This window comes from Hemitrygon akajei, chromosome 11 (genome assembly GCF_048418815.1).
Source record: "Hemitrygon akajei chromosome 11, sHemAka1.3, whole genome shotgun sequence".
Classification (NCBI taxonomy): domain Eukaryota; kingdom Metazoa; phylum Chordata; class Chondrichthyes; order Myliobatiformes; family Dasyatidae; genus Hemitrygon; species Hemitrygon akajei.
The window spans coordinates 18,278,682-18,304,205 of NC_133134.1; the positions used below are offsets into that span (position 1 = coordinate 18,278,682).

The 25,524-nt window shown below is 40.5% G+C and overlaps 1 protein-coding gene across 4 annotated transcripts; it reads right to left on the reverse strand.

Annotated features, from left to right (window-relative positions):
* Positions 1-541: 541 nt before the first annotated feature.
* LOC140735352 (probable crossover junction endonuclease EME2) lies at positions 542-16,452 on the reverse strand. Of its 4 annotated transcripts, none has more exons than XM_073060300.1 (8): positions 15,874-16,452; positions 13,642-13,790; positions 11,575-11,667; positions 9,441-9,565; positions 7,941-8,058; positions 7,329-7,444; positions 6,404-6,593; positions 542-3,016 (listed from the first exon to the last, which is right to left on the reverse strand). In XM_073060300.1, exons 1-8 carry the CDS (start codon positions 16,250-16,252, stop codon positions 2,846-2,848), a joined length of 1,341 nt encoding a protein of 446 aa, XP_072916401.1. In that variant the 5' UTR covers positions 16,253-16,452; the 3' UTR covers positions 542-2,845. The 4 variants fall into 4 exon arrangements, with proteins under 4 accessions (XP_072916401.1, XP_072916403.1, XP_072916402.1 ...); XM_073060301.1 differs by lacking the exon at positions 542-3,016 and adding an exon at positions 5,410-6,243; XM_073060302.1 differs by lacking the exon at positions 6,404-6,593.
* Positions 16,453-25,524: the final 9,072 nt, after the last annotated feature.

The window sequence follows — 25,524 nt, forward strand, 5'->3', positions numbered from 1 at the left end:
CTGTAAGCTAATTTCTTAGTTAGAACCTTCACATGATTCATTTTTCTCTTGTAGCATTGCCTAAATATAAACCTTGTCCTAATCAAATCACAAACTTTGGCACTCCAGAGTAGGTGGACCATTTGTAAAACCAAAGCTTGTTTGCTCATCATTGTATGTAATGTGGACAAGCTTTAAGCAGCTCCCAATGAAAACAAGTCATTCCTACTGGAATCTGAATTGCTTCTGACTTGTTGAAATGAAAGAGACTAACATCACTGATTGTCACGGTAACTTGAATTTCATCCCTATAAATAATTCCCAGGGCTATTCGCTTCCATTGTATTTAATCCTGCTTTTTCTTTTCAAATTCTTTTTTCAAAGTTCATCTTAAATATTTGTTCATAGAAATTTAATGGAGTTTCCTTCAATATTTCTTACTGATGTGCTTACAACAGTTCTCCAGCAAAACTTATTCTTGCCTTTAGGGTAATTAACTACATTTTATTCCTAAAATGTATTTAATGCCAATCTTTTGATTGGGTCCCTTTTTTAATTCATAGTTGTGATTTTATTTGTTTCATTTTCATTAGTTTGGTTTGTAAATTTGGCAGCAATGAAGGACATGGCAGTATTTAGGAGTGTAAAACTACCTTCAGTTTTGAACATTTATTTTATCCACTTCCTGTATTAACGAGGCCTCAACTCCAGTGGTGGTGATCCTGCAGTGGAAAGCAGTTAAAAGATCTTCTGTCCCTAATTGGAGCAGAGAACTGGGAGCTGAGGTATCAGCAGTTTACTGTTCTCGTGCTAGATAGTGACCAAATGGAAGGGATTACATTTATAAACCATTTAAATACCAAAACAATATACTAGTATTTTAGTATGTATGCACTTGTATTTTAAGCAGCCTATCACCCTTTTTCATAAATCATTATTTTGAATTGGAAAATCTCAATGCTCAATGACATTTAAAATTGAATTACCTAGATAAAGCTCATGTGGCCAGTTAATCGCTTCCTTTAATCTAGCATTTCATGCTATCTAAAGTCTGAAATTTTGGAACATTGCACTATTTCATTGGTGAAGTAGATTTTCATATGGTCTAAACAATTAGTCTTCATCATTAAAACTCAAATTATAGCACATATTTTGTTCAATTTATTTGTGGATTTGCCACAAGTGCCAAGCTTTTAAAACATGGTCTTGCAGTTTCCATGCAAGATTAAGTGCCTTTTTCTTAAACTGAAAAGTATTTTCCCTGTACAACATGTCAAAGCTGATGGTGGGTATGACCCAATACAGTTGATGGCTTATTGGGTTTTCCACTGATTATTTGCTGTGCCAGGTGGTAACAGAAAATTCTGAGAGGTTTATGACTTACAACAAACTCAATGAAGATGCTACCCAATGATTCTGAATTCTTTGGGAAGCATAGGTCCCATCGGTTGGTAATATGCCACTGATTTGCTTTGATTTAGTAAGAAGGTGAACCTGGCCATGTCTCCTCTTTGAGCTACTGAGTGGTTATCTTGAGCTGCTGCAATTCTGGTGATGGTGCTTTCACAGCACCGTAGGGAGTGGGTTCTAGATTTAGATCTGGCATCAGTAAAGGAGGTGATATTTCCACATCAGGATCTTTAAGGACTTTTCCATACATCTGGAACACTTGTCTGTCTTAGTGGTACAGGTTTTGCATTTGGGAGCAGTTCAGTTGGGTGTTTAGAGTGAATTTTAAAGTTGGAAGCAATAAATATTCAAGGAGGTGGAATAGACATCCAATCAAGTAGATTGCTTCATTCCACACCGTGTATCAGTGTTGCTGTTGCACCCTTCCAGATAGGTGGAGAGAATTCTATCACACTCCTGACTTGTGCTCTGAGGTCTCGGAAGGTGATTTGCTTGCTGCAAATGCCCAGCCTTTTGAAGCCACAGTATTTATACCCACATTATTTTTACTTTTAATCTTTCTAACTCTTTCTCACCAGCTTCTGACCTCTTGCAGCCAATGCATACACATTCAGCTGGCCCAATTATCTTCTGTTCTATAGTGCCACCCACCATGTTAGATATTTGGAAACTTGATGGTGTTGAAAGTCAAGCGTAAGTGAGTAGGTGCCTGGAGTTATTGCCTAATGTGAATGGTACTTATCATTTATCATCCCATGCCTGAATGTTGCACCATTTAAGTTGGGTGCAATCTAGAACTGTCATTTACTGTAGAGTGGCAAATGGAATTAACTGAGTGGAATCCCCACTTGATAGAAAAACTGCAGTTGATGAGCCTTTGGTGGTTGGGCCTATGACACTGCTCTGTGGAATTTCTGCAGAGATCCTGTGGCTGGAACAATGGTCTTCAACAATGGGCACCCTCCTTCAAAGTGTATCAATTCTTTGATGTGCCTAAAGTCAGACGTGTGAATTCTCTCTCCACTGCTCCCTATCTGCTGAAGACTTGTATATCAGTCAACAGGGTTTGTGTTAATCTATGTAACTACAATGTTTAGATTTTTATTTAATTGGCAGCCCCTTTCCATAAATGTTCCTGCTGGACCCACATGTCAATGTTGTGAAAACATTATTCTAGAATTTTGACTTGCATTAACAGCTTTTGTTACCATCATACAACATTTCTGTGTGAGCAGCTACGTATTGTATATTGAATTAGAAACTGGTCTGTGACACTGTTTGTTAATCCAGTACAAGAAATTGAAAGTAACTGTTTTAATAAAATCAGCTTAGAGTTCACAAATAAAGCTTCAATAACATACTGCTAATGCTAAACTGTTTTTAAATAGAGAACCCTGCTAATGTATTTTATATAAAAAGTTCATAAAATGCACCATTTTGTTTTCATCTGATCTATTTAACCACTTTTATCCAAGACTATATCAGAATTTTCTGAGGTCATGAAAATGTACAACCTGCGGGATATATCTGGTCCAACACGTCGATCCACACGTTTTCCTCCAGCTTCCACTTTAACCTCTGATAACAGATTCTGCTTCTCCCATTCTGTAGTGCATTGTCTATAAGCCTTTAAATGCATAATGTTAAGGCACAACTGTGAATTTTATCTGTCAGGCAGTAAACATTTTACAGCACTAACATGTTAACATTGAAAATGATAGGCCACAGAAATACTAAATTTATTTTTTTAGGATGAGGCATAAAAGGACTGCTATTCCATTGCACAGAGGGAAAGGATGCAAGAGGCAAGCAAATTGGAGTGAAGAGAAATGTTAAACAACAGGACTGAAATAATGGATGACTGTTTATCCAGTGAAAACTGAATTTAAGGATAATGGAAATGGCTAAATGTGATGGAATGCTACAACGATCAGCAACAATGCTGCTTTATATATAACACTGACACATCTGAAACTATTTAATTGGTCCTGTTTAAAAAGGAAATGGTAAGAGCAGCAGCAGTCAAAGTATAAGACCATATGTACTAGAATCGCCTGTCTAAACAAATTAGGAAATTTTAATTATTGTGTGCACAAACAATGTTCTTCAAAAGAGCTAAACAGCTGGAGTTACTGCTAATACAATGAGGATTAAAATGTAATGAGTGGAAAAATCAGGATCCAAATTAAAAGTTAAGACATGAATAAAAACTAGTAGCAAAAGGTTTAAAAATAGTTTGCCTATGCTTTATTATCAAAAGAATAATGGAAATGATAAAAAAAAGTTACAGAAAAGGGGCTGAATAAATTACTTCCCTGCAAAAAGTGCAAAGTATTTATTAATTATTTATCGAGATGCAGAGTGGAACAGGCCTTTCTGGCCCCGTTGAGCGTATCGCCCAGCAACTCCCAATGTAACCCTAGCCAAATCACAATTTACAATGACTGATCAGCCTACTAACCAGTACATCCTTGGATTGTGGGAGGAAACGAACACATGGAGGAAACACCTGCATTCACAGGGAGAACATGGAAGCTGCTTGTAGACAGCAGTAGGAATTGAACCTGTTCACTGGTATTGTAAAACTGTTATAATGGCCAAATATAAACACGATAATTCTGGGGGAATTGTAACCTTTGAGTGGGGGAAAAACAGCAGTCCCTGAATGCATGCTGGGAGAATTTGAAGAGGAAATCTTAAATCTTTAAATGTGTTCTAGAGAAATGTTGGGAGGCCAATTTAACATTGATCACTTTAAATGAGAAGCAGCAAGTTTCTTGGGGACACAGTTTGGGATAAAATCTCATTGCAAATTTGTTCAAAATAAAACCATGTATGGCAATATAATTTTTTTTTAAGTTTTGATGTGTAGAAAACATGTACTTGTAAAGTATTTAGAGATGGTGCTGTAGAGGCTCAACTTCTGTGTTTAAAATCAAGGTGAATGCTTAATAGTGCAGTAGAATGGATAGTTGGTTAAAAGCTGGGGTTGGTACTGGTACTAAATGTTTTCCAGAGCACAGTAATGCATGTACTATTGTCTTGGGTGTTTGCAGTAGAAAGGTTGTTTATATTGCAAATGTTTAGAATTCTTTGGGAGAACCATATCAAAATACAACATGAGCAAGAGGGAATAATTTTTCAGGAATCTGCTCAGTCTTAATGAGGATTCTGCAGCAAGGGAAAACAATCTCCCCAATTATATGAAGCATTCAATCAGCAAATTATCAAATAAATTAATCATTAATTTTAGGTTGCTCTAGAAAGAATCAGTGCAAACATTATGCTTAACATCCACTTTGTAAACTTATTCTATAAAACTATTTCCAACCATTTTAAATCTACAAAGCAAATAGAATCAAAAAGTAGCAAATGAGTTCCAAATGAGCAAGGGTAGTGTTTAGACAACTTTTTTCAATTATAAGTTTAAAATGAATAAAAGAACAAAGGTGATTAATCTGAAACATTTAACTGTTTCTGTCCTTTTTTTAAAAAAAGGAACAGACACATTAAGTTGGTTAGATCAGTTTTGGATAGGAATAAGTCTGAACAAAGTAAAATTACCTAACTCTATAAATGGAAGATAGAAGCTGACTCAATGCATGCAAATCACTGATGTTGAAGAAATGAACTGAAAGAGGGAACCTCCATCAGTTGGGCATTGCACAAGTGCATCAGCATAAAAATAAAGGGCAAAATTAGGATATTTTGTTAATGCAGTAAATTGTTATAAACTACCCCTCAAGAAGATTTAAAAAAGGGAATTTTGCTCAGACAAGGTCAATAGGTTATGTGGCAATGAAGTTCAATATTCTTCCACATGTCACTGCAGTAAAGTGACTCTTTTAATGCCTTTTCTGCTTACATTACATCTCATGCATTGACATTAAAAATAGCCATCAAACTGAATAACTAATTTCATTTACCGGTACATAATGACTTTATTACAAAACATCCTAAAACATTTGACAATAGCATAAAATATAAAAGTGAGCTACTTAAGGAAATATTTTTTGGAGATGTTCACACAGTAAAACTGTCAGGAGAAAGTGAGAAGATAGAAGAGAATGCCAGATCATAAGGCTAAGGCAGCTGAAGACGTGGCTACTGAGGAAGTGATTAAATTCTCAGCTGTTGGAATCTAGAGGTAAAGCAGCACTGACATCTGAGAGTTATGGGTTAGAGGAAAATTGAGCTACAGGAAGGTAATTGAAAATAAATATGTGTTTTAAAACATTTCTCAACTGAAAGTTAATAAAGTCAATAGTCCATACTAGGGAAATTAGGCAAATGGTATTGGTGTGTGTTAGAATATGGGCAGCAAGAGATTTGGATGACCACAGTTATTTTGAAGCATGGTTATTAGTAGTCTACAGTAGAACCTCGATTATCCCTCACAAAGGGAAATTTTCAGAGGAACATGTGAACATCGACATGGAAAGATGCCAAGGCCTATCTACTTCCTTTTCTATCGTCCTATTAGATATGTTGCAATAATCATCGAACTGTTAATAAATCCTGAAAAATAATTAACATTGAAATATATACAGGTACCTCTATCCCTTGCTTGGTTTCTAGTTTATGATTCAAGCTCTTTTTTTCTATTTAATCCAGTATCTGGTATGGATTTTTTGGGAAACTGCTTGCTTCTGATCTCCTGCTTTATTTTTTTTAGCCTGAAGTTAAACACTAATGAAGCACAGAAAATCAAGTATGTGACTATCGACATCCAAATAACAACTACTTACCTACAGTAGTTGGAACAAGAACCCAGATGGTTAAGGAGCAGCCAGCTTTAAAAAAAAAAATACATTTGCTCCATCTCTTGATGGTAACCTAATTCCGTGGTAACTTCTGTGGATAATAAAGACTATGGATAATCAAGGTTTCACTGTATATTAATAACTTGGCAAGATGAATAGTGGAAACTATTAAGATGGATGGACAGAGTGGAAACTATTAGCAGAGATGTGAATGAGAAAAATGGCAGATATTTATATATAGCTGCCATTACCCGTACGAGCAGCTGTGGTGTAGGGTAGGCTTGTGCTATTGCCATTGCCACTGGTTGGGTGATCCTGTTGAGCTGCTGCAGCTGTTTTTTCCACAATTTCAGGAGGCCCTTTCCATCCTTGTCCACTTTCACACCAGTGGACCACGTTCCATCAGGGCAGAAGGAGAAGGTCATTTTCTCAGTCTGCTTTCTAAACAAAATTATTTTCACAAGAATGTCTTGTCAAAAGTAGTTTTATTTTTGAAAATACATTCCTTTAACCATTGTATTAAGACACTTAAGTTCAGCTAATTTCAAATGCAGAGCAATATGGATAAACCTTAAACTATATTTCTTTTAAGTAACTTATTTGTAGGATTGAAAGAATCATCAGCCATTGGAACTGTGCAATAGGAGGTCAATAACTCAACCTGGTGCACACAAAGGTAAAACTCCAGCATCTCTGATTAGATGTAGGAAAACTGAAACCAGTTGTCGTTGCATTGACATTTTTTTTGGAGAAATATTTTCAATAACTAAAGTATGTTGTAAAAATGAATAGGACTTTTTTTCAAGGATCACGAAAACAATGGTTTTGTGTGTAAAAAATCTTGCGCACATTTCCTCTACAGTATTGTTATCAGACAAAAGATACCTCTAAAACACGTGCTGTAGTTGTAAAGGCAGCTTAGAAAATGCATGACAGTCAGCTCCTTAGGACTGCCTCAATGCTCTGCTCTACTCACAGCCACCCAGACAATCTACGCCTTACCAGAGAAACCATATAGCAGATTCAACATAAGAATCCTCAAAAACAAAAAATGAGCTCTAAAATAAAAACATTTGTTTTTAATTTGTACCCAACGGAGAAAAAAAGATACTCCTCCAAACTAGTTTTTAAACATTAGTTTCTTTGATGCATGGGTATTCACTGTGGCTTACTTACTTGAAAGGAGATCGGGCTATAGCCTTTGTAAGTGTTGCAACATGATCAGCAAATTGTTGCCAGTTCTCTAAGAACCAGACTGTTGTGTGTGTTTGCAGTTGTAATGCCACCTGTACCTGAACACAAAACAGGAAAAAGGTGAGCTTGATCCAGAGTAAGACTGAGGAATCTTCTGCCATTTCTTATTCCTAAAGTAATATGCGCATAGGAATTCTATATGCTCTGCAAATTTAAGCACTAATATATATTCTTGCATCCTTGCTATTTCTATAGATTAAATAATTCTACTTTTTATTCAACAAAAGGCTTGGTCATCTAATTGTAGATTAGTTAAGACAGAGAATGATGACCATTCAACCCATAGGTCTGGCCTGCTTTTAGCAGAATGATCCCAACAGACCCATCCCCATGCTCATTTGCCATGGATTTATCCAATACCATTTGTAGGGCATTGATTTTGCTCCCACACAGTCATGATTAGTGAAGTCCAGAACAGAACTACTAGGTGCATTGAAAAAAAAATTTCCTCATTTTCCCACTTGTGCCATTGGCACTGGATTCAGTCAGTTTGGAGAAATGAGAAACTAACTAATGTACAAAAACAACACAGACCTCATCCAAATCTGCACAGGTCAACCCAAGCTCCTTGCTAACCCAAGACTCTGAATCTTCATCAGTGTTGTTTTCTGAATTCTGTTGCCTTTTCACTGGGCTGTAAAGCCCCTTTTCCCTAAATAATTTAAGAAAACTAAGTTAAGTAACAAATCAGTGATTATAGAACATAGAACAGTACAGGACCTTCAGCCCACAATGTCGTGCCAATCTTTTAACCTAGTTTAAGGTCAATCTAACCCTTTCCTCCCACAGAACCCTCCACCTTTCTATCATATGTGCCTATCTAAGTTTCTTAAATGCCCCTAATGTATTTACCTCTACCACCACCCCTGGTGGGGTGTTCTGTACACCATCACACTGTCTTTTTTTTTAAAAACTTACATCAATGTGCTTGATATCTTTAAAGTAAAATCAGTCTATAAATTATGGTAAAAGGACATTTTCCATGGAAGGGGATTTGCTGAGAAGTTCTAAGTTAAAGGCAGTTACCTGTTCTAATTGGAGATCTGAAGCAACAGACTATCTGATGAAAGAACTCATGGGTCTAGCGGCATCTGTGGAGGGAAAGGAATGGTCAACGTTTTGGAACAAAACCTCAACAGTTCCTTTCCTCCCACAGACGTTGCTCAACCTGCTGAGTTCGTCCAGCTGGTTTTGTTTATTGGTCAGTTCTAATTGATATTTCTGCCATTGAACTCTCACTTTAAATCAGATTTATGAAATTAATTAATTTTTTTAAAAATCCCTCCTTGTCCCATTATTGTCATGGTACAAGAAAGACCAGAAGCCTCCAACGTATCAACATAGATACATGAATGGAGCAATGGCTTATGGGAATGTTCTTTGCTACTTAAGGGTAAAAGTGATTACATCAACCTTTAGCTCAGTAATTTATGCAAGAAAATTATTTTAAAGGTAATGCAGAGGAGCAGAATTAGGCTATTCAGCCCATCAAGTCGGCTTTGCTGTTTGATCACAGCTGGTTTATTTTTCTTAACCCATTCTCCTGCCTTCTTGATAGCCTTACTAATCAAGAACCTATCAACCTCTGCTTTAAATACACCCCATGACCTGGCCTCGCATCTGTCTGTGGCAATGAATCCCACAGATATGCCACTCTCTGCCCAAAGAAATTCCTCCTCATCTCTGTTCAAAAGGAGCGTACTTTCCTGAGTGTGCCCTCTTTGGTCCTTGACTCTTCTACTATTGAAAATGTCTTCTCCATGTCCACTTTTTCCAGGCCTTTTTATATTCACAGGTTTCAATGAAATTTCTCCCCTCATTCTTCTAAATTCCACAAGTACAGGTCCAGAGCCAACAAATGTTTCCTGTACATTAATCCTTTCATTCCAAGGATCATTCTTGTAAACCACCTTTGAACTCTTTCCAATGCCAGCTTATCCTTCCATTTATAACAGATTACACAGAAATTATTAAATCTGTTGCAAGGCTGAAAAGAAAACAGATCTCTGGGAAATATTGTGAACTCACATTTACCTTGTGTAGGTATCCAAGCCAATGACAGCCAATGTGGCTTTTCTATGAAACCGCTTGTCCAGAACTCTGATTATGAAGCTGTCAAATGTTTCACAGATGTTTTCCATGAAAATGCCTTTCATTTTCTGTCAAGCAAAAAAAAAGTTAAACTGATCCCATTGAATGATTAATATGAGAATTAGTCATGTAGCGCAGTTACTGGCCATTCGGCCCACTACATCCATGCTAGCCATCAATTATCAGTCTACATTAATCCCATTTACCAACACCAGGTCCCCAGATTTCTATGCCTTAGCAATTAATTTAGTTGACTTTATTACTTACATCCTTCATATACATGAGGAGTAAAAATCTTTACGTTACGTCTCCATCTAAATGTGCAATGTGCAATTTATAATAAATAGTATATACAACAGAATAGTCAATATAACATGGAAATTCAGTTGTGTCAGCATGAGTTAAGTAGTCTGGTGGCCTGGTGGAAGAAGCTGTCCCGGAGCCTGTTGGTCCTGGCTTTTAAGCTGCGGTACCGTTTCCCAAATGGTAGCAGCTGAAACAGTTTGTGGTTGGGGTAACTCGGGTCCCCAATGATGCTTCAGGCCTTTTTTTTTATAAACACACCTGTCTTTGTAAATGTCCTGAATAGTACAGATCCACTGGGCTGTCTGCACCACTCTCTGCAGTCTTGTGATTGAGGGAATTACAGTTCCCATACCCGGCAGTAATGCAGCCAGTCAGGATGCTCTCAATTGTGCCCCTATAGAAAGTTCTTAGGATTTGGGGGCCCACACCAAACTTCTTCAACCATCTGAGGTGAAAGAAGTTCTGTATGCAACACAAGTCATCTCAGATAATAGGAGGCAAGAGGGAATTAAAGAAGACCAAAAGAAAAAAAAACTTTTAAAGGAAAGCTTAACTTTATTTATTGTCACACGGACATTGAAACATACGGTGAAATGCATTGCTTTTGTCAAATCAACAAGAATTGTGCTGGGCAGCCCACAAGTGTTACCATACTTCCAGCGCAAATGTAGCATGCTCACAAGACACTAACCCTTACTGTATATCTGTATTCATGGGGCGAATGCATAAATTCCTTACAGTCAGTGGCAGGAATTGGACCTGATCAGTGAAAGCTGATGCTGTAAAGCGATGCACTAATCGTTAACACTACCCTACTACTCTACATCCTAAACAAACATTGGTCTACTTCCAATTTATTTTGTTTGAGGCTCTTTGCAATAAACCATCAAGAAGTTGAGAAGGAACTGGAGGAGAGGGGAAAATCCCTGGGTGAGGTTAACGGGGGTTGTAATGATTGGGCAGAAGTGAGAATGGGATTGAGGTTTAAGCATAACACGAGTGTTGTCAGAGCCAACAGGACTGAATCAGCAACTACTTCATGATAAAAGGTAAAAAGCTAACAGTAATGTGTCACAAAAATTTATGGACAATAGGAAAGTACAGAAGTATGTAGTTAAAGTGACCCACCCTTGTTCCAAATACAGAACCTGCAACCAATCCATCAGAAATGTGTCCATCAGAATGAAAACCAGAGGGAGAAGTAGAAAGCCAAGCAAGAAGCAGAGGGAGAGGCAAGACAATAGAATGAAGGCAAACAATCTGCCATGAACTTTGTTAAATAAAAATGTCTTGCGTCTGTGGCAATATTGTGCTACTGTTTTGATAGAAAAGTAGTTGGTGGAAAAGATCAGCAGGAAGTGAAGATTTAAGATGGCAATAAATTACAAATCAATCCACTGTGATGTTGGAGGATAAAGACTTAAGTATTTGCATTGCCGTAGTTCCACTTTCCTGCACTAACCTTTATATCTAAGGAATATGTTGATTAAATTTTTTTATATTTGAATATTGCTTCCTATATTTTCATGTTATTTTCTTAAACAAAAATCCTTCCCCCCCACTTCCTCCACCATACTTTCTCTCTCTGTACACACACACACACACACACACACACACACACACACACACACACACACACACACACACACACACACACACACACACACACACACACACACACACACACACACACACACACATATATATATATATATATATATATATATAAACAAAATGTCTCACTGCACAGAGACATCAATTTGATCCTTACCTGTTTATGTGACCACACCATGTTAAGGAAGTAATTTGGTGAAAGCAGCACCAGAATTTGATTTTCCTCCTTAGACTTGTACACATATTTGGCCTGAAAGCACAAACAATATCACCAAGTAAACAACAATGCAAAGATAAATTGATCATCTAATTATTTACTTTTTTTTTTCAAGTGGTTGTCTCAGAGGAAAGATTCTGTGAGTGGTCCCCATGTCCTTCTCACAGCGCAGTTCTTTTTTACAAGACTGAGTTGCGAGCTCGACGCTCAACCCGGCACAGATGGAAAGCATGCCCAGGAGCGGCCTGACTGGATTCGAACTCAGGAATCTTTGCTCCGGAGTCCGGCGCTGATATTACTGTGCCACCAGCTGGACTCCTTAAGATATATGTGTTTACTTTTGTTCAAATGACCATTATCTTCCTGTGTCCTCTAAACACAGAATTATCCTCCTTAGATGTAGAGATCTGTCTAAGTAGATGCAGTAGTCAACATAGAACGTATGTTACTTTATTTAGAAATACAGCATGGAACAGGTCTGTGCAGCCCAACAAGCTACACTGTATCTATTTAACCCTAGCCTAATCACAGAACAATTTACAATGATCAGTTAATCTACTAACTGGTACATCTTTGAAATATGGGAAGGAACCCATGCGCTCACAAGAAGGACATATAAACTTCTTACAGAGGACATCAGAATTGAACTCTGAAGTCCCCAATCTGTACAGCCCTGTGCTAACCACTACATACAGTGGCACCCCAATAATATGCAGAAGAGAATTTCCTAAGCTATCTTGGATGAGTTACGAGGATATGTTACTTACAACATGAGTTTTAGCTTGCAATGTCATCGCTCTCACAAACACAGAAGATTTGCTCTTCATAACAATAGTTCAGTTTAAGACTGAGGTCATGGCACATTTTTTCTGAGATCAATAACTAGTGAATGAAGAAATCAATTCAGAATGCTTAAATTCACATCACTGTCTCTGCACACTGCTAGTGCCTACCTGCACGCTTACACAGGGGTCTCCTGCTGGCTATTAAATGTTTTCAAACACAAAATGCTGGAGGTACTCATCAGGCAGCATCTATGAAAAGGAATGAAGAATCAGTGGTTTGGTCCGAGATGCTGACTCTTTATTCCTTTCCATAGATGCTGCCTGACCTGCTGAGTTCTTCCAGCATTGTGTGTGTGTGTGTGTGTGTGTGTGTGTGTGTGTGTGTGTGTGTGTGTGTGTGTGTGTGTGTGTGTGTGTGTGTGTGTGTGTGTGTATTATTTTGTATTTCCAGCATCTACAAAACCTCGTGATTATAAATGTTTTCAGAGCTGGTGTGACATCACTTGATTTTCTTGTTCTTAAAAGAAACCTCTTCAATCTAGTTAGTGAGTAGAATATAAAGCATTTGTAAAGCATAATCTGATATCATAGACTTCTCAACCAAAATCACTAGTAAACATTGCTGTTTGTGGGAGTTCACTTTGGGAAAACTGGCTGCAATATCTTCTGTGATAGAACAGTTGTCCTCTTTCAAAATGTATGACAATGGAAATAACATGATTTGGGAAGGTGTGAAAGGCATCACACTAAAATACTTTATCTTACAAAGGCAAGTATAAGCTGAGTGAGACTGCCCTCCTATAATATAGAGTTTGAGCTGGTGATGAATCCAGAGTTACACTGTGATCATTCTGTGTTCCAAGGCATATAAGGAAAGAGAGAAGACAGGCCCAAGACAAGGAGGGTCTTGGGTTAAAGGACCATGTACTGTATGTGCGTGGGTGGGCAGAAGGGAGGGAGGAACAGGGATTGTTTTGCTGTTGTTGCTTTGTTGTTTGGAAGGTTCTGTTTTATAGTCTTCTATGTTGTTCTTCTGGACATTGTAGGCAAACTATGTTGGCACTGTAATGTGTGGTGAGACTTGTGGGCTGCCCCCAGCACATCCTTGGGTGTGTTGGTTGTTAATGCAAATGATACATTTCACTGTATGTTTCAGCGTATATGTAACAAAATAAATGAATCAGAAATCCGAGTTGTCCTTTTAAGCATCCTATCTGCTTACCTCATCAGACAGCTCATCCAATATGTCTTGAGGTAATTCTCTTCTCCATGTTATGGTGGAAGGCACAGACTGATGCTCAATGCTATACTCTGATTCCAGCGAGTTCAAAACATCCAGCAACACGTAGCCACCAGCCTCCTGCAGAATAGCTAAGTGAGGAGCAACACATGTTCAGTTCAAGTGCAGAATTCACCCCTCTAGAACTGAAAGAAAAAAAACACTTGAACTATTTCAGGAAGGTCCCACCAAATGAATAGTCAGTCACAAACAGTCCTAACTTTTTTGTTTTATATGTAAATTGATTGCTTTCTGTATAATATGATCAAGATAAACTTATAATCGCTCAATCTGTCATGGCCTTTACAATTAATTATTTACTTTCCTCTGTAATTTTAACACTACATCCTGAATCCTGATAAAGGGTCTCAGCCTGAAACATCAACACGTTATTCCTCTTCATAAATGCTGTCTTAACCTGCTGAGTTTTTCTAGCACTTTGTGTGTGCTATCCTGCATTCTATTTTTTTTCTTGCTTTACTCGTCAGCCGTGGTTGGCAGCTCATCTAGAAGGAAAACTTAGATCTCAAACCTCCACTGCTTTGCAGCTATACACACTCATGGGGAAGGCTTAGGGAGTAAACTTTAAGGAAAAGTCTGGAGCTGAAATCCTAAGGCAGTCCAACGTTGAGTACAACGCTGACTGGCAACTCCTGTGATGTCGCTGGTGCCAAACTGTATCAGTATCTGCCATTTCCTTTGGATTCATCAGCTATGTGGAGAGGGGAAGCCTACTACATGGGCAACAGCTTGCTCTCCATGTCGCACTGCCTTGCCTTACATATCACGTAGATAGCTGGGATGCAACATCCATGATCAACCCCGACCAACAGAGGGCATCAACTCAACTACCTTGACGTACTTGTGTGTGGAATGATCTGTCTGAATGATATGCAAAGATTTTCCACTGTATCTTATTGTGTGTGACAATAATAAGCAAATTAGCAATTAAACTGTTACCTCCTGAACCTTCCGATATTGGACTCCTCGAAATACCCTTACAAAGACGGCAAGAAGTTGTAGAGTTGCAAACACAGTCCAGTCTATCACGAATGCTAGTCTCCCCTTCCAATGACCCTGCCTACATTTCCCATAGCCTTGAGAAACCAGCCAACATAATCAAAGACCTCTCCCACTCTGGTCACTCCACCCTTCCATTGTTCAGAAAATGCCAAAGCTTAAAAACACCTTCTGCTAGGCTCAGGGACAGCTTCTAGCCTGCTGATATGAGCCTCTTGAACAGACCACTTACACTTGATGAATACGGATGAAAACTTGATCTCTCAGTCTACCTCATCCTGGCCCTTGCACTTTATTTGTCAGTCTACACTGTACTTTCTCTCTAACTATATTCTACATTATGCTACTGTGTTACTGTCCCCCTTAATAATCTGTCTGGATGGCACACAAGGCTTGTTACTTTATCTCAACAGGTGTAACAAAAACATTTTACCAAACACTCATTTACAGTACCTGAATTAAGTACCAATTAAAATCCTCTCATAAACCTGCCTGTATTAGAACCCCTCCGTTCCTACTTCACACGCACACCCTTGTATAAAGAATCAGAATCTGGTTTAGTATCACTGGCATATGTTGAAAAATTATAAATTACAATAAATATACAGCACTGTGTATGGTGTGTGTGTGTGTGTGTGTGTGTGTGTGTGTGTGTGTGTGTGTGTGTGTGTGTGTGTATATATAAATATAAGACGGGTAAAAAGAGAAATAGAGATAGAGAGAAACTTGCACAGTACTGTATATTAGTTAAAATAGGAAGGTGGAAGGAAAACAAAAATAAAAGTACTTAGCTTTGTGTTAGCTCAGTAATAACAGGAAAATGCTGTAATGTGTAATAATATATTCGTAATTTATAGTTTTTTTTAAGTTAAATCAAATCAAAAATCAAAACAAACGCCAGAACTCTGAAACGGTAACACAGCAAAACCTTGAACCGATGTTGACCTGAAGCCTGTTTCTCTCTCTCTCTCTCTCTCTCTCCACTCAGGCACAAGAGACGGTAGAAACTGGAAGAAGGGGCAACATCTGCGGGAGGAATTCGAGCATCTCCGTCGAAAGACGCTGCCTGACGTGTTGAGTGTTCGCTGCCTTTGTTAGAGTCACGGGTTAATAATTTGCGGGGAACAAAACAAAAAGATGTAAAGGCTCACTCACCAGGGTCCACACACACCCTGATGCACTTCAAACATTGGTCCGGACGGATATACTTCAGGGTGATGTCCGTCGCCTGCCGCTCATCCCTCTCTTGCCTCTCCACCTCCCTGGCAACCTCCCTCTCCCGCTGGAGTATCTCCGACCCCCACTCGGCCAAGTGGATCTCCTCGGGGCTGCAGCCCTTCCTCTGCCCGGAGCTAGGGCTCGCCGTGCGTCCTACCCCACTGCCCGCTGTGGCCGAGCTACCCTCTCCCGCTCCCCCTTCCAAGGGTGTCTGGACGCCAGCCGTAAACGGCCTGCCGCCGGCCTCCGGACAGCACAGCTCCCAGCCCGTCACGGCCACAGGCGCCCAGTAGAAGGAGCTCAGAGCCGGGTACATGTTCGCCGCTCCCTCCCCCTTGCAACGGGGGCCGTATCCAATCGATCAAGGCGCTCCCAGATCCAGATCGCCGGGCGTCAGAACAATAAACATCCCGGGACGGGGGCAGTCAAACGCCAGCTCCCAGCACAAAGCTTTGCCACTGAGACCCCCGGATCTGGCACTGCCCCATCGCCGACCCACCAGCCGCAGCCAGACAAAGGAACCGAGGCTCAAGGTATCCCCCCCCCCCACCCCCACCACACGCACACACAAACACACACAGCCCTGGGCTGATCCCACCGAGTCCAGCTCCCTCTGCAATCCGACCAGGTAACCAAGCTGCCGCCGAACAATTCCCCCACCAACACTGAGACTCTCCCACTCTCGCCATCCCATCCCTCTTCATCGATTCACCGTAACCTGATCATAAACCAACATGCAATAGAAATGTTTGCAGCAGTTTCAGTTTGCAGGCAGCATAATAAATCTCTTTCCCCTCTCTCTTGCAGAATTTCACTGCTTCTCCTTCTTAGAGTTCAGAATCTTATTGATCCGTTATATGACTCGTTATAATTCCCTCGCCACCAAATTGTGTGTTTTATTTATCAGAAGCAATTATATTCCTTAGGCAGTGACACGAGATGGAGGATGAATGAAGGATAAATAATATTAATGGTAATTACAATTCATAAATTTTAGTCAAGTCGCTTTTATTGTCATTTCAACCATAACTGCTGGTACAGTACACAGTAAAAACGAAACGTTCCTCCAGGACCATGGTGCTACATTAAACAACACAAAACTACACTAGGCTACATGAGACAAGACAAAACTACACTAGACTACGTGAAACAGCACAAAACTACACTGGACTACGTGAAACATGACAAAACTACACTAGACTACGTGAAACAGCACAAAACTACATTAGACTACGTGAAACAGCACAAAACTACACTAGACTACGTGAAACATCACAAAACTACACTGGACTACATGAAACAACACAAAACTACACTAGACTACGTGAAACATCACAAAACTACATTAGACTTCAGACTTACACGGGACTGCATAAAGAGCACAAAACAGTGCAAGACAGTATAATAATTAATTATCAAGATAATAGGCACAGCAAAGGGCAAATTACAATATAATAATAAATTATGCAAATGTAACAATGTTTTAGCAGGAATTGAGAAAAAAATGAGCAAAAAATGCAAAGGGAGTGGAGTGGTGTTCAGTTGAGTGAGTTCTGATGGCCTGAGGGAAGAAACTGTTACACAGTCTGGTCGTGATAGCCTGAATGCTTCGGTACCTTTTGCCAGATGGTAGGAGGGAGAAGAGTTTGTATGAGAGCTGCGTGGGGTCCGTCACAATGCTGTTAGCTTTGCGGATGCAGCATGTGGTGTAAACGTCTGTAATGGCGGGAGGAGAGACCCTGATGATCCCTTCAGCTGACCTCACCAGGCAATTTCCGAACCAGGCAGTAATGCAGCTGCTCAGGATGCTCTCGGTACATCCTCTGTAGAACGTGGCGAGGATGGGGGGTGGGAGATGGACTTTTCTCAGCCTTCGCAGAAAGTAGAGACGCTGCTGGGCTTTCTTGGCTATGGAACTGGTGTTGAGGGATCAAGTGAGATTCTCCGCCAGGTGAACACCAAGAAATTTGGTGCTCTCAACGACCTCTACAGAGGAGCCGTCGATGTTCAGCGGAGAGTGGTCGCTCTGTGTTCTCCTGAAGTCAACAACCATGTTTGTTTTGTTCACATTCAGAGACAGTTTGTTGGCTCTGCACCAGTCCGTTAGCCACTGCACCTCCTCTCTGTAAGCTGACTCGTCGTTCTTGCTGCTGAGACCAACCACGGTCGTGTCATCGGCGAACCTGATGATGTAATTCGAACTTTGTATTGCTGCACAGTCGTGGGTCAGCAGAGTGAACAGCAGACTGAGCACACAGCCTGGGTGGGGTACTCAGTCTGGTGGTGTTGGAGTTGCTGCTCCCGATCCGGACTGCCTGAGGTCTCCCAGTCAGGAAGTCTAGGATCCAGTTGCAGAGGGAGGTGTTCAGGCCCAGCAGGCTCAGCTTTTCAGTCAGGTGCTGAGGAATGATTGTGTTGAATGCTGAACTGAAATATATGAACAGCATTTGAACGTACCTGTCTTTTTTGTCCAGGTGGGTGAGGGCCAGGTGGAAGTTGGTGGCGATGGCGTTGTCTGTTGAGCGGTTGTGATGATAGCGAACTGCCATGGGGTCCAATGAGGGGGGCAGCAGGGTCTTGATATGCCTCATGACGAGCCTCTCGAAACACTTCATGATGATGGATGTGAGTGCAACGGGACGGTAGTCGTTGAGGCAGGACACTGAGGACTTCTTCAGCACGGGGACAATGGTGGTGGCCTTGAAGCACGTTAGAACGACGGCGCTGCTCAGGGAGATGCTGAAGATGTCGGTGAGAACATCTGTCTGCACATTCTCTGAGCACTCTGCCAGGAATATTGTCTGGTCCAGCAGCCTTCCGTGGGTTGACCCTACATAGAGTTTTCCTCACATCAGCCACGGTAAGACACAGCACCTGGTCATTGGGAGGAGGGGTGGTCTTCCTCGCTACCACATCATTTTCCGCCTCAAAACGAGCGTAGAAGTTGTGCAGCGCATCTGGGAGGGAGGCATCACCAGCACAGGCAGGTGATGTTGTCCTGTAGTTGGTGATGTCCTGAATGCCCTTACACATGCGCCGTGTCGCTGCTGTCCTGGAAATGGCTGTGGATTCGCTGGGTGTGTGAACGCTTTGCCTCTCTAACAGCTCGGGACAGTTTGGCCCTCCCTGTTGTTAGGGCTGCCTTATCACCTGCTCTGAAGGCGGAGTCCCGGGTCCTCAGCAGCGCACGCACCTCCGCGGTCATCCATAGCTTCTGGTTGGAGCGTGTAGTGATGGTCTTGGACACAGTGACGTCATCAATGCACTTGCTGATGTAGCTAGTCACTGTTTCTGTGTACTCTTCTAAGTTGGTGGAGTCGCCATCGGCTGCAGCCTCCCTGAACATGTGCCAGTCAGTGTGCTCAAAGCAGTTCTGATGAACAGAGGTGGCTCCTGCTGGCCAGGTTTTCACCTGCTTCAAAACTGGTCCGGTGCGTCTGACGAGCGGTCTGTTTGCTGGAATTAGCATAATAGAGATGTGGTCATCATGGGTAAAGTTTTACCCATGAAAAATAATTGAGCTACAATCTTTGTATAAAATGTAGCGCCTGCTCCCGCGGTGTAGTTGTGGGAACTGGCACTGATGTATTTAAAGCGACACTGGAAGGAGAAAGCAACATAACTGAGGACTGGTATGAACGTTGTGGGTTGAAGACTCTGGTTCTGTGCTTAAAAGGTGGATGAAGTGAAGGCATAGTTTTGCTAAATCTAAATACCACAGATGCTTGAAATGTGAAATAAAAAGAGAAAGTGCAGGTCAGGAGGCACCTGTGCAGAGGGAAACAGAACTTCATGAAGGAGAGTGTGGTGCACATGCTCCCGACTTCATAAACCATGCTGAGGTTGGAAAGGTTGACAGCTTCAGGTTCCTAGGAGTGAATGTCACCAATAGCCTCTCCTGGTCCAACCACCTGGACACCACTTAAGCTCACCAACTTCCTCAGGGGCTAAAGAAATTTGGCATGTCCTCATCGACCTTTACCAATTGTTAAAAATGCACCATGGAAAGCATCATGCCTTAGTATGGTAACTGCTCTGCCAGTGACAATAAACTGTGGATGCAGCTCAGCATATCACAGAAGCCAGCCTCCCTTCCATGGACTCTTATGTACTCTTCCTGCTGCTTCATTAGAGAAGCTAGCATAATCAAAGACCCTACCCACTCCAGACATTCTCTTTTCTCCCCTTCCATCAGACAGAAGATACCCCAATGTCATGTGATTATTGAATGGTCTATTAGTAAAATATGTTCCCTTGATGTCGCAATCTACCTCATTATTATCTTGCACCGGATTGTCTGCTTACACCACACTTTCTCTATAGCTGTTGCACTTCATTTTGCATTGTGTTGTAATTTTTCTTTGTACTGCCTCAGTCTGGGTGGCAGGATGAAGATACAACTCTACCAAAGGAGGTGTCAGGCGCTCCTTCCCTCCGCTAGCCTGTAGATCACCGTTGGGCAAGGTTTAGCATCTGCTTAGCCCCTCGATCAGGATCACGTGAAGCCATGGTCGTATGAGCAGCTGGTGCATATCGCAAGTCCTGGTTATGCGAACACTGATGCCAGGCAATCAATCCCTGAAGAGTGCTGATAATGGCTGGGGTCACCCATCTTGTAAAGACACTGCCCAGACGAAGGCAATGGCAAGCCACTTCTGTAGAAAATATTGCCAAGAACAATCATGATCGTAGAAAGAATGATCACCTACAACATATGACACGGCACATAACGTATGAACCAATTCCCTCAATGCACTGTGTAATGGTTTGATCTGTATGAACAGTATGCAAAGCAAGCTTTTCACTGTATCTTGATGCATGTGGCAACAATAAACCAATTCTAATTCCAATTAACTTAAAGGTAACCGTTAAGAAGCAAAAATAGAGGAGGTGTCAGAGAGAGCAAAAGGGTCTGTGTCTGGCTGGAATGAGGTTGATATTCCTGTTTCTTCTGGCCTCAGCTTCTCCTTAAAATTTACTTACCCTTCTAATTTTCCTGTTCAAATGACCAGAGGCACTGGTCTGCATTTTTCTGGAAATCGTGGCATTTCCCAGGTACGTTGTGTTTCAGAGCTACTGCACAATTTCCTGGCCAAACTCACGGCCATTTTCTGGTTCAACTCCACTGCTAGACACCCTGTGGAGTCCAGAGGTGGCAATAGGCCCTGCTGAGAATCTCCAATATTCAGACTGAGAAATCTGCTCCCAGATCTTGTGGCCTTCCACAGGCCAAATGATGTTGATAAGGGTTGTGTGACTTCCAAGAAGAAAGATAAGGCAAAGCAAAGTTTTTTTCTTCAAAAAAATTACTCATGTTTTATTTAATGTCAGACTAATCCCTCCTGCCTCCACAGTGTCCATATTCTTCTATTTTGTGCTCATTCCTGTGCCTGTCCAAGAGCCTCTTGAATTCCTGTTGTATTTGTCTCCACCATCATCCAAAGCAGCACCTTACATTAAAGCATTAAAAACATTTTTAGTTAATTAATGTTTCTGTTTGACAGGGGTTTGAAACACTTCCAGACACCTAGAGCTTTGACACTTGACAGGGTGGTGATGGAGAGGATGACAGACAAGTTCAGTGGGTGAGTCCTGTTGTGGCTCTATTTCATCTCTTCATGTCTTGGCTGCCACAGAGGACCTGTCACTCAACTCTGCAGATGAAAAGTCCAAAGGGTTGCTAAAATGGGCAGGAAGGCTGAACAGTTGGATTAATTCAGTAAATCAGTATTTGAGTCAAGTGTTACCAAGAAGTTACTATATTTTGCAGGATGATTTTTGAGTTTCATAGTCACACAGCATGAAAACAGACCTTTCAGCCAAATCATAAACTTAAGAGATTCTGCAAATGCTGGAAATCCAAAGCAACACATACAAATGCTAGAGGAACTCAGAAGGTCAGGCAGCGTCTATGGAAATGAATAAACAGCCAACGCTTCAGGCTGAGACCCTTCATGAGGACTGGAGAGAAGGGGAACGATTCCAGAATAACAAAGTGGGGAGAGGGAAAGGAGTAGACACTAGAAGGTGATAAGTGAAGCCCATCACCTCCCTGTGGTGCCCCTCCTCCTAAGGTCAACTCTCCTCTATCAGATTCCTTCTTCTCCAGCCCTTTACCTTTCCACCTATCACCTCCCAACTTCTTACTTATTCCCCTCCCCCACCCACCTGGCTTTACCTATCATCCTCTAGAGTGTACTTCTTCCCCTCCCTTACATTCTTATTCTTGCAGTTTCCCACTTCCATTCCAGTCCTTTGAAGAGTCTTGGCCTGAGTCTAATAGAAGGTGGGGGGGGTGGGGGAAGGAGTACAAGCTATCCTCCCCTATTAGATACCTTCTTCAGCCCTTTAACTCTTATCTATCCCCTCCCAAATTATTTCATCCACTCACCTTCCCCATCTCATTAGATCTCAATTATCATCTGCCAGCTTGTACTCCTTCTCTCACCTCTGCTCCACCATCTTATTCTGGCTTCTACCCCCTTCCTTTCCACTTCTGATGAAGGTCTTGGCCTGAAAAGACAACGGTTTATTCTCCACCATAGAGGAAAACTGACCTGCTGAGTCCCTCCAGCATTTTGTGAGTGTTGCTCAAGATTCCAGCATCTACAGAATCTCTTGTGTTTAAGACAAACTGGAGACTAGTTAATCTTTCTAATTTCCTGGCAGCTGGGAGACAATATCAGACTGTTTCCTGACTTTCAAAACAATGAATATGAGTATCAAAAATGACAAGAAAATTAAGCAGATAATGGAAACAACCTGTTTGGCAAATAAGAACAAATTACACAGGAGGAACTGTTGAGTCATTAGTTGAATTATGATTAATTTATATTGTTAGCATGGTTGGTTTATGTTAATATCATCATTAACATGTGGAGGTTTGTTCAATTTTGCTCTGATTTACTACAACAAGGAAATATCGATGCAGTATTTGAGCATAGAAGTAGAAAAATTTGGGGTAATGGAATCAAATCTGGATTCACAATTTCTTCATGAGTCCAAGCTTCATCTAATGGCTAATAATTAAAGTGTGGGTACAATGTATTGTTGTGGGTCTTATACTTCAAATAAGACTATAAGACCACAGATATAGGAGCAGAATTAAGTCATTCAGTCCATCAAGTCTACTCTGCCATTCTATTACAGTTGATTTATCATCCCTTCAACGCATTCACCTGCCTTCTGCCCTGTAACCTTTGACGCCTTTACTAATCAGGAACCTATCAACCTCTGCTTTAAATGTATCCAATGACTTAGCCTCCACAGCTGTCAGTGGGAATAAATTCTACAGCTTCATCACTCTCTGGCTAAAGAAATTTCTCCTCTACTCTGTTCTAAAGGAATGTGCTTGTATTCCGAGGCTGTGCTCTCTGGTCCTGGACTCCTTCACTGTAGGAAATACTCTTTCCAAGTCCACTCTATCTAGGACTTTCAATATTCTCTAGGTTTCAATGAGATCTTCCCCCCCACCATTCCTCTAAACACCTCTGAGTTTTGGCTCAGATCCATCAAATGCTCCTCACACATTAACTCTTCCACTCATTATAAAAATAAATCTTAATTCTCCCATCTCATTACCATGATCAATATTTGAAAACAACTAATAATTCATAAAAATAATAGGAAATATCTCCTAATATATTAAAACTTAGAGACTGAAATAGCTAACTATATATTGTTTGTAGTCATAAGAGAAAGTGACAAGGCTGGGGTTTTTAAATTTGGAACAAGTGAGAACAAAGGATTTAATTAAGGTGCAAAAAATTATTGGAAGTCTAGCTAGAGTGAACAGTTCCCATAGTAAATTGATAAATGTGTCAGAGGGAGTTGAGAATTTTGGTTAAATACCCAGAATCACTGTCAACAGGAGTGGTAGAAGCAGAGACCTTAGGCACATTTAACCAAGGCTTGGAGCTATAATCTCCAAAACTATGGATCAAATTTTGGTATATGGCTGTAACTTACAAGTCCATTTTTGTCTAGTATAATTATAATAAGTCAAATGGCTCCCTTCTGTGCCTTAAAATTCTATGATTGCATTAGATAGTGCTCCCTCTTATCCTAATCTCAACAGAAAAATGAAAACATACAGTAATTACCTTCTTAATTCTAACACCTTGTTCTCCTAACTTGTCCTAGTCTATTTGGATGTGCAATTTGTTTTCTAGAACTATCTTGGCATCATCAGAAATCAGTAATTCTTTAATTGATCTGTCAATACTTTATTTTTCATTATATATTTACTGTCTTTCTCTGAAAGGGGCCCATATTTGCTCTTAGTTGTCATTTTGGTAGACATGCCCTTGCAGTGTGACATTTACTTGCCAACAATCCACACAACATGAGCAATAATCAGGATTCCAGGAGTCCATTTCACATTTTAAACTCAGTGACATTGAGACACTCTAGGGTCTGACATGCAGTGACAGAGTTGAGCCTGAGTAAAGATTCCCTCAGGCTGGAGAGCAGTGAATTAAGAGCCATTGTCATAAGAGGTAAGCCACTTAGACAGAGAGAAAAAAATGAGAATTTCTTTATGCTGAAGATTGTAAATATTTGGAATTCTCCTTCCAGAAGCCAGTTGATGCTCTGTTGTCATGTACATTCAAGGTTAAATTGTGAATAAAGGGAATTCAATTTCCAATGTACTGGGAACAATAAAATGCCAGGTAAATTAGTACCCTTAATAATAAATAGTTTGAGGTATTGCATAATACCTCAGCTGATATATCCTTGCCATTCACTGCATTAATTCCTTTTGTAGTAGCTTGCATTAGTAACTTAATTTTAAACACATGATTTTGTTTCACACTAAATCCCTTCCCTGTCCCATATCAACTGTGAGAGTATATCCCAACACGTGACTGTAGTGTATTCAATATTTCATTAATATTTGAGTAATATTGTAAATATATTATTTGATTAAGCATTCTTTGGTTATTTACACAAGTCATTATGGACTATATGTAAAAAGTACATGAATGGCATACGTCATTATGCCAACGCACCTCACTAATGAAAAAGGAAAGAGAAACTTTCCTGTGTTTTTCTTTTAATTCGTTTTTGAAGTTACAAAACGTAACAATGACTGATAGCTAACCTGCTGCAAAATGTGCACAATTATTGTACCGTATCTGGAACATTCCATATTTCTGAACCTGCACCCGGCTGCCGATATTCCTGGTGTTCACCAAAGCAATTTATAATTGCTATCACTTTTCTCCAAGAGTTATTTACATCATAATTTCTCCAAAAGTTGCAGAGTTCATCAACAACAGTGTAATTCACCTGAAAGGTAGAATACCAAGCTACTTAGTACAATAATGGGTAGTTAGCAGCAACAGAACTCGGGAGTTCAGTGAGTCCATCTCTTACACCTCCACCTCTGTGATTTCTGCTGCTCTGTGATTCTTTACCTATCACCTTCTAGCTTGTGCTCCTTTCCCTCCAACCCCAACCTTCTTCTGGGTTCTTCCCCCTTCCTTCCCAGTCCTGATGAAGGCTCCTGGCCCAGAATTTCAACTGTTTATTCCTTTCCATAGATTCTGCCTGACCTGTTGAGTTCTTCCAGTATTTTGTGTTACT

Bases quoted from the DNA above. Each gene is read 5' to 3' on its own strand.
- LOC140735352 (XM_073060300.1), bottom strand. From the start codon at position 16,252: ATGTACCCGGCTCTGAGCTCCTTCTACTGGGCGCCTGTGGCCGTGACG. The intron at 9,566-11,574 runs GTAAGGATCAAA...TTTGCTTGACAG, and splicing joins TGGTGTGGTCACATAAACAG to AAAATGAAAGGCATTTTCAT. The intron at 8,059-9,440 runs GTAAATGTGAGT...TAAATTATTTAG, and splicing joins GGCTTGGATACCTACACAAG to GGAAAAGGGGCTTTACAGCC.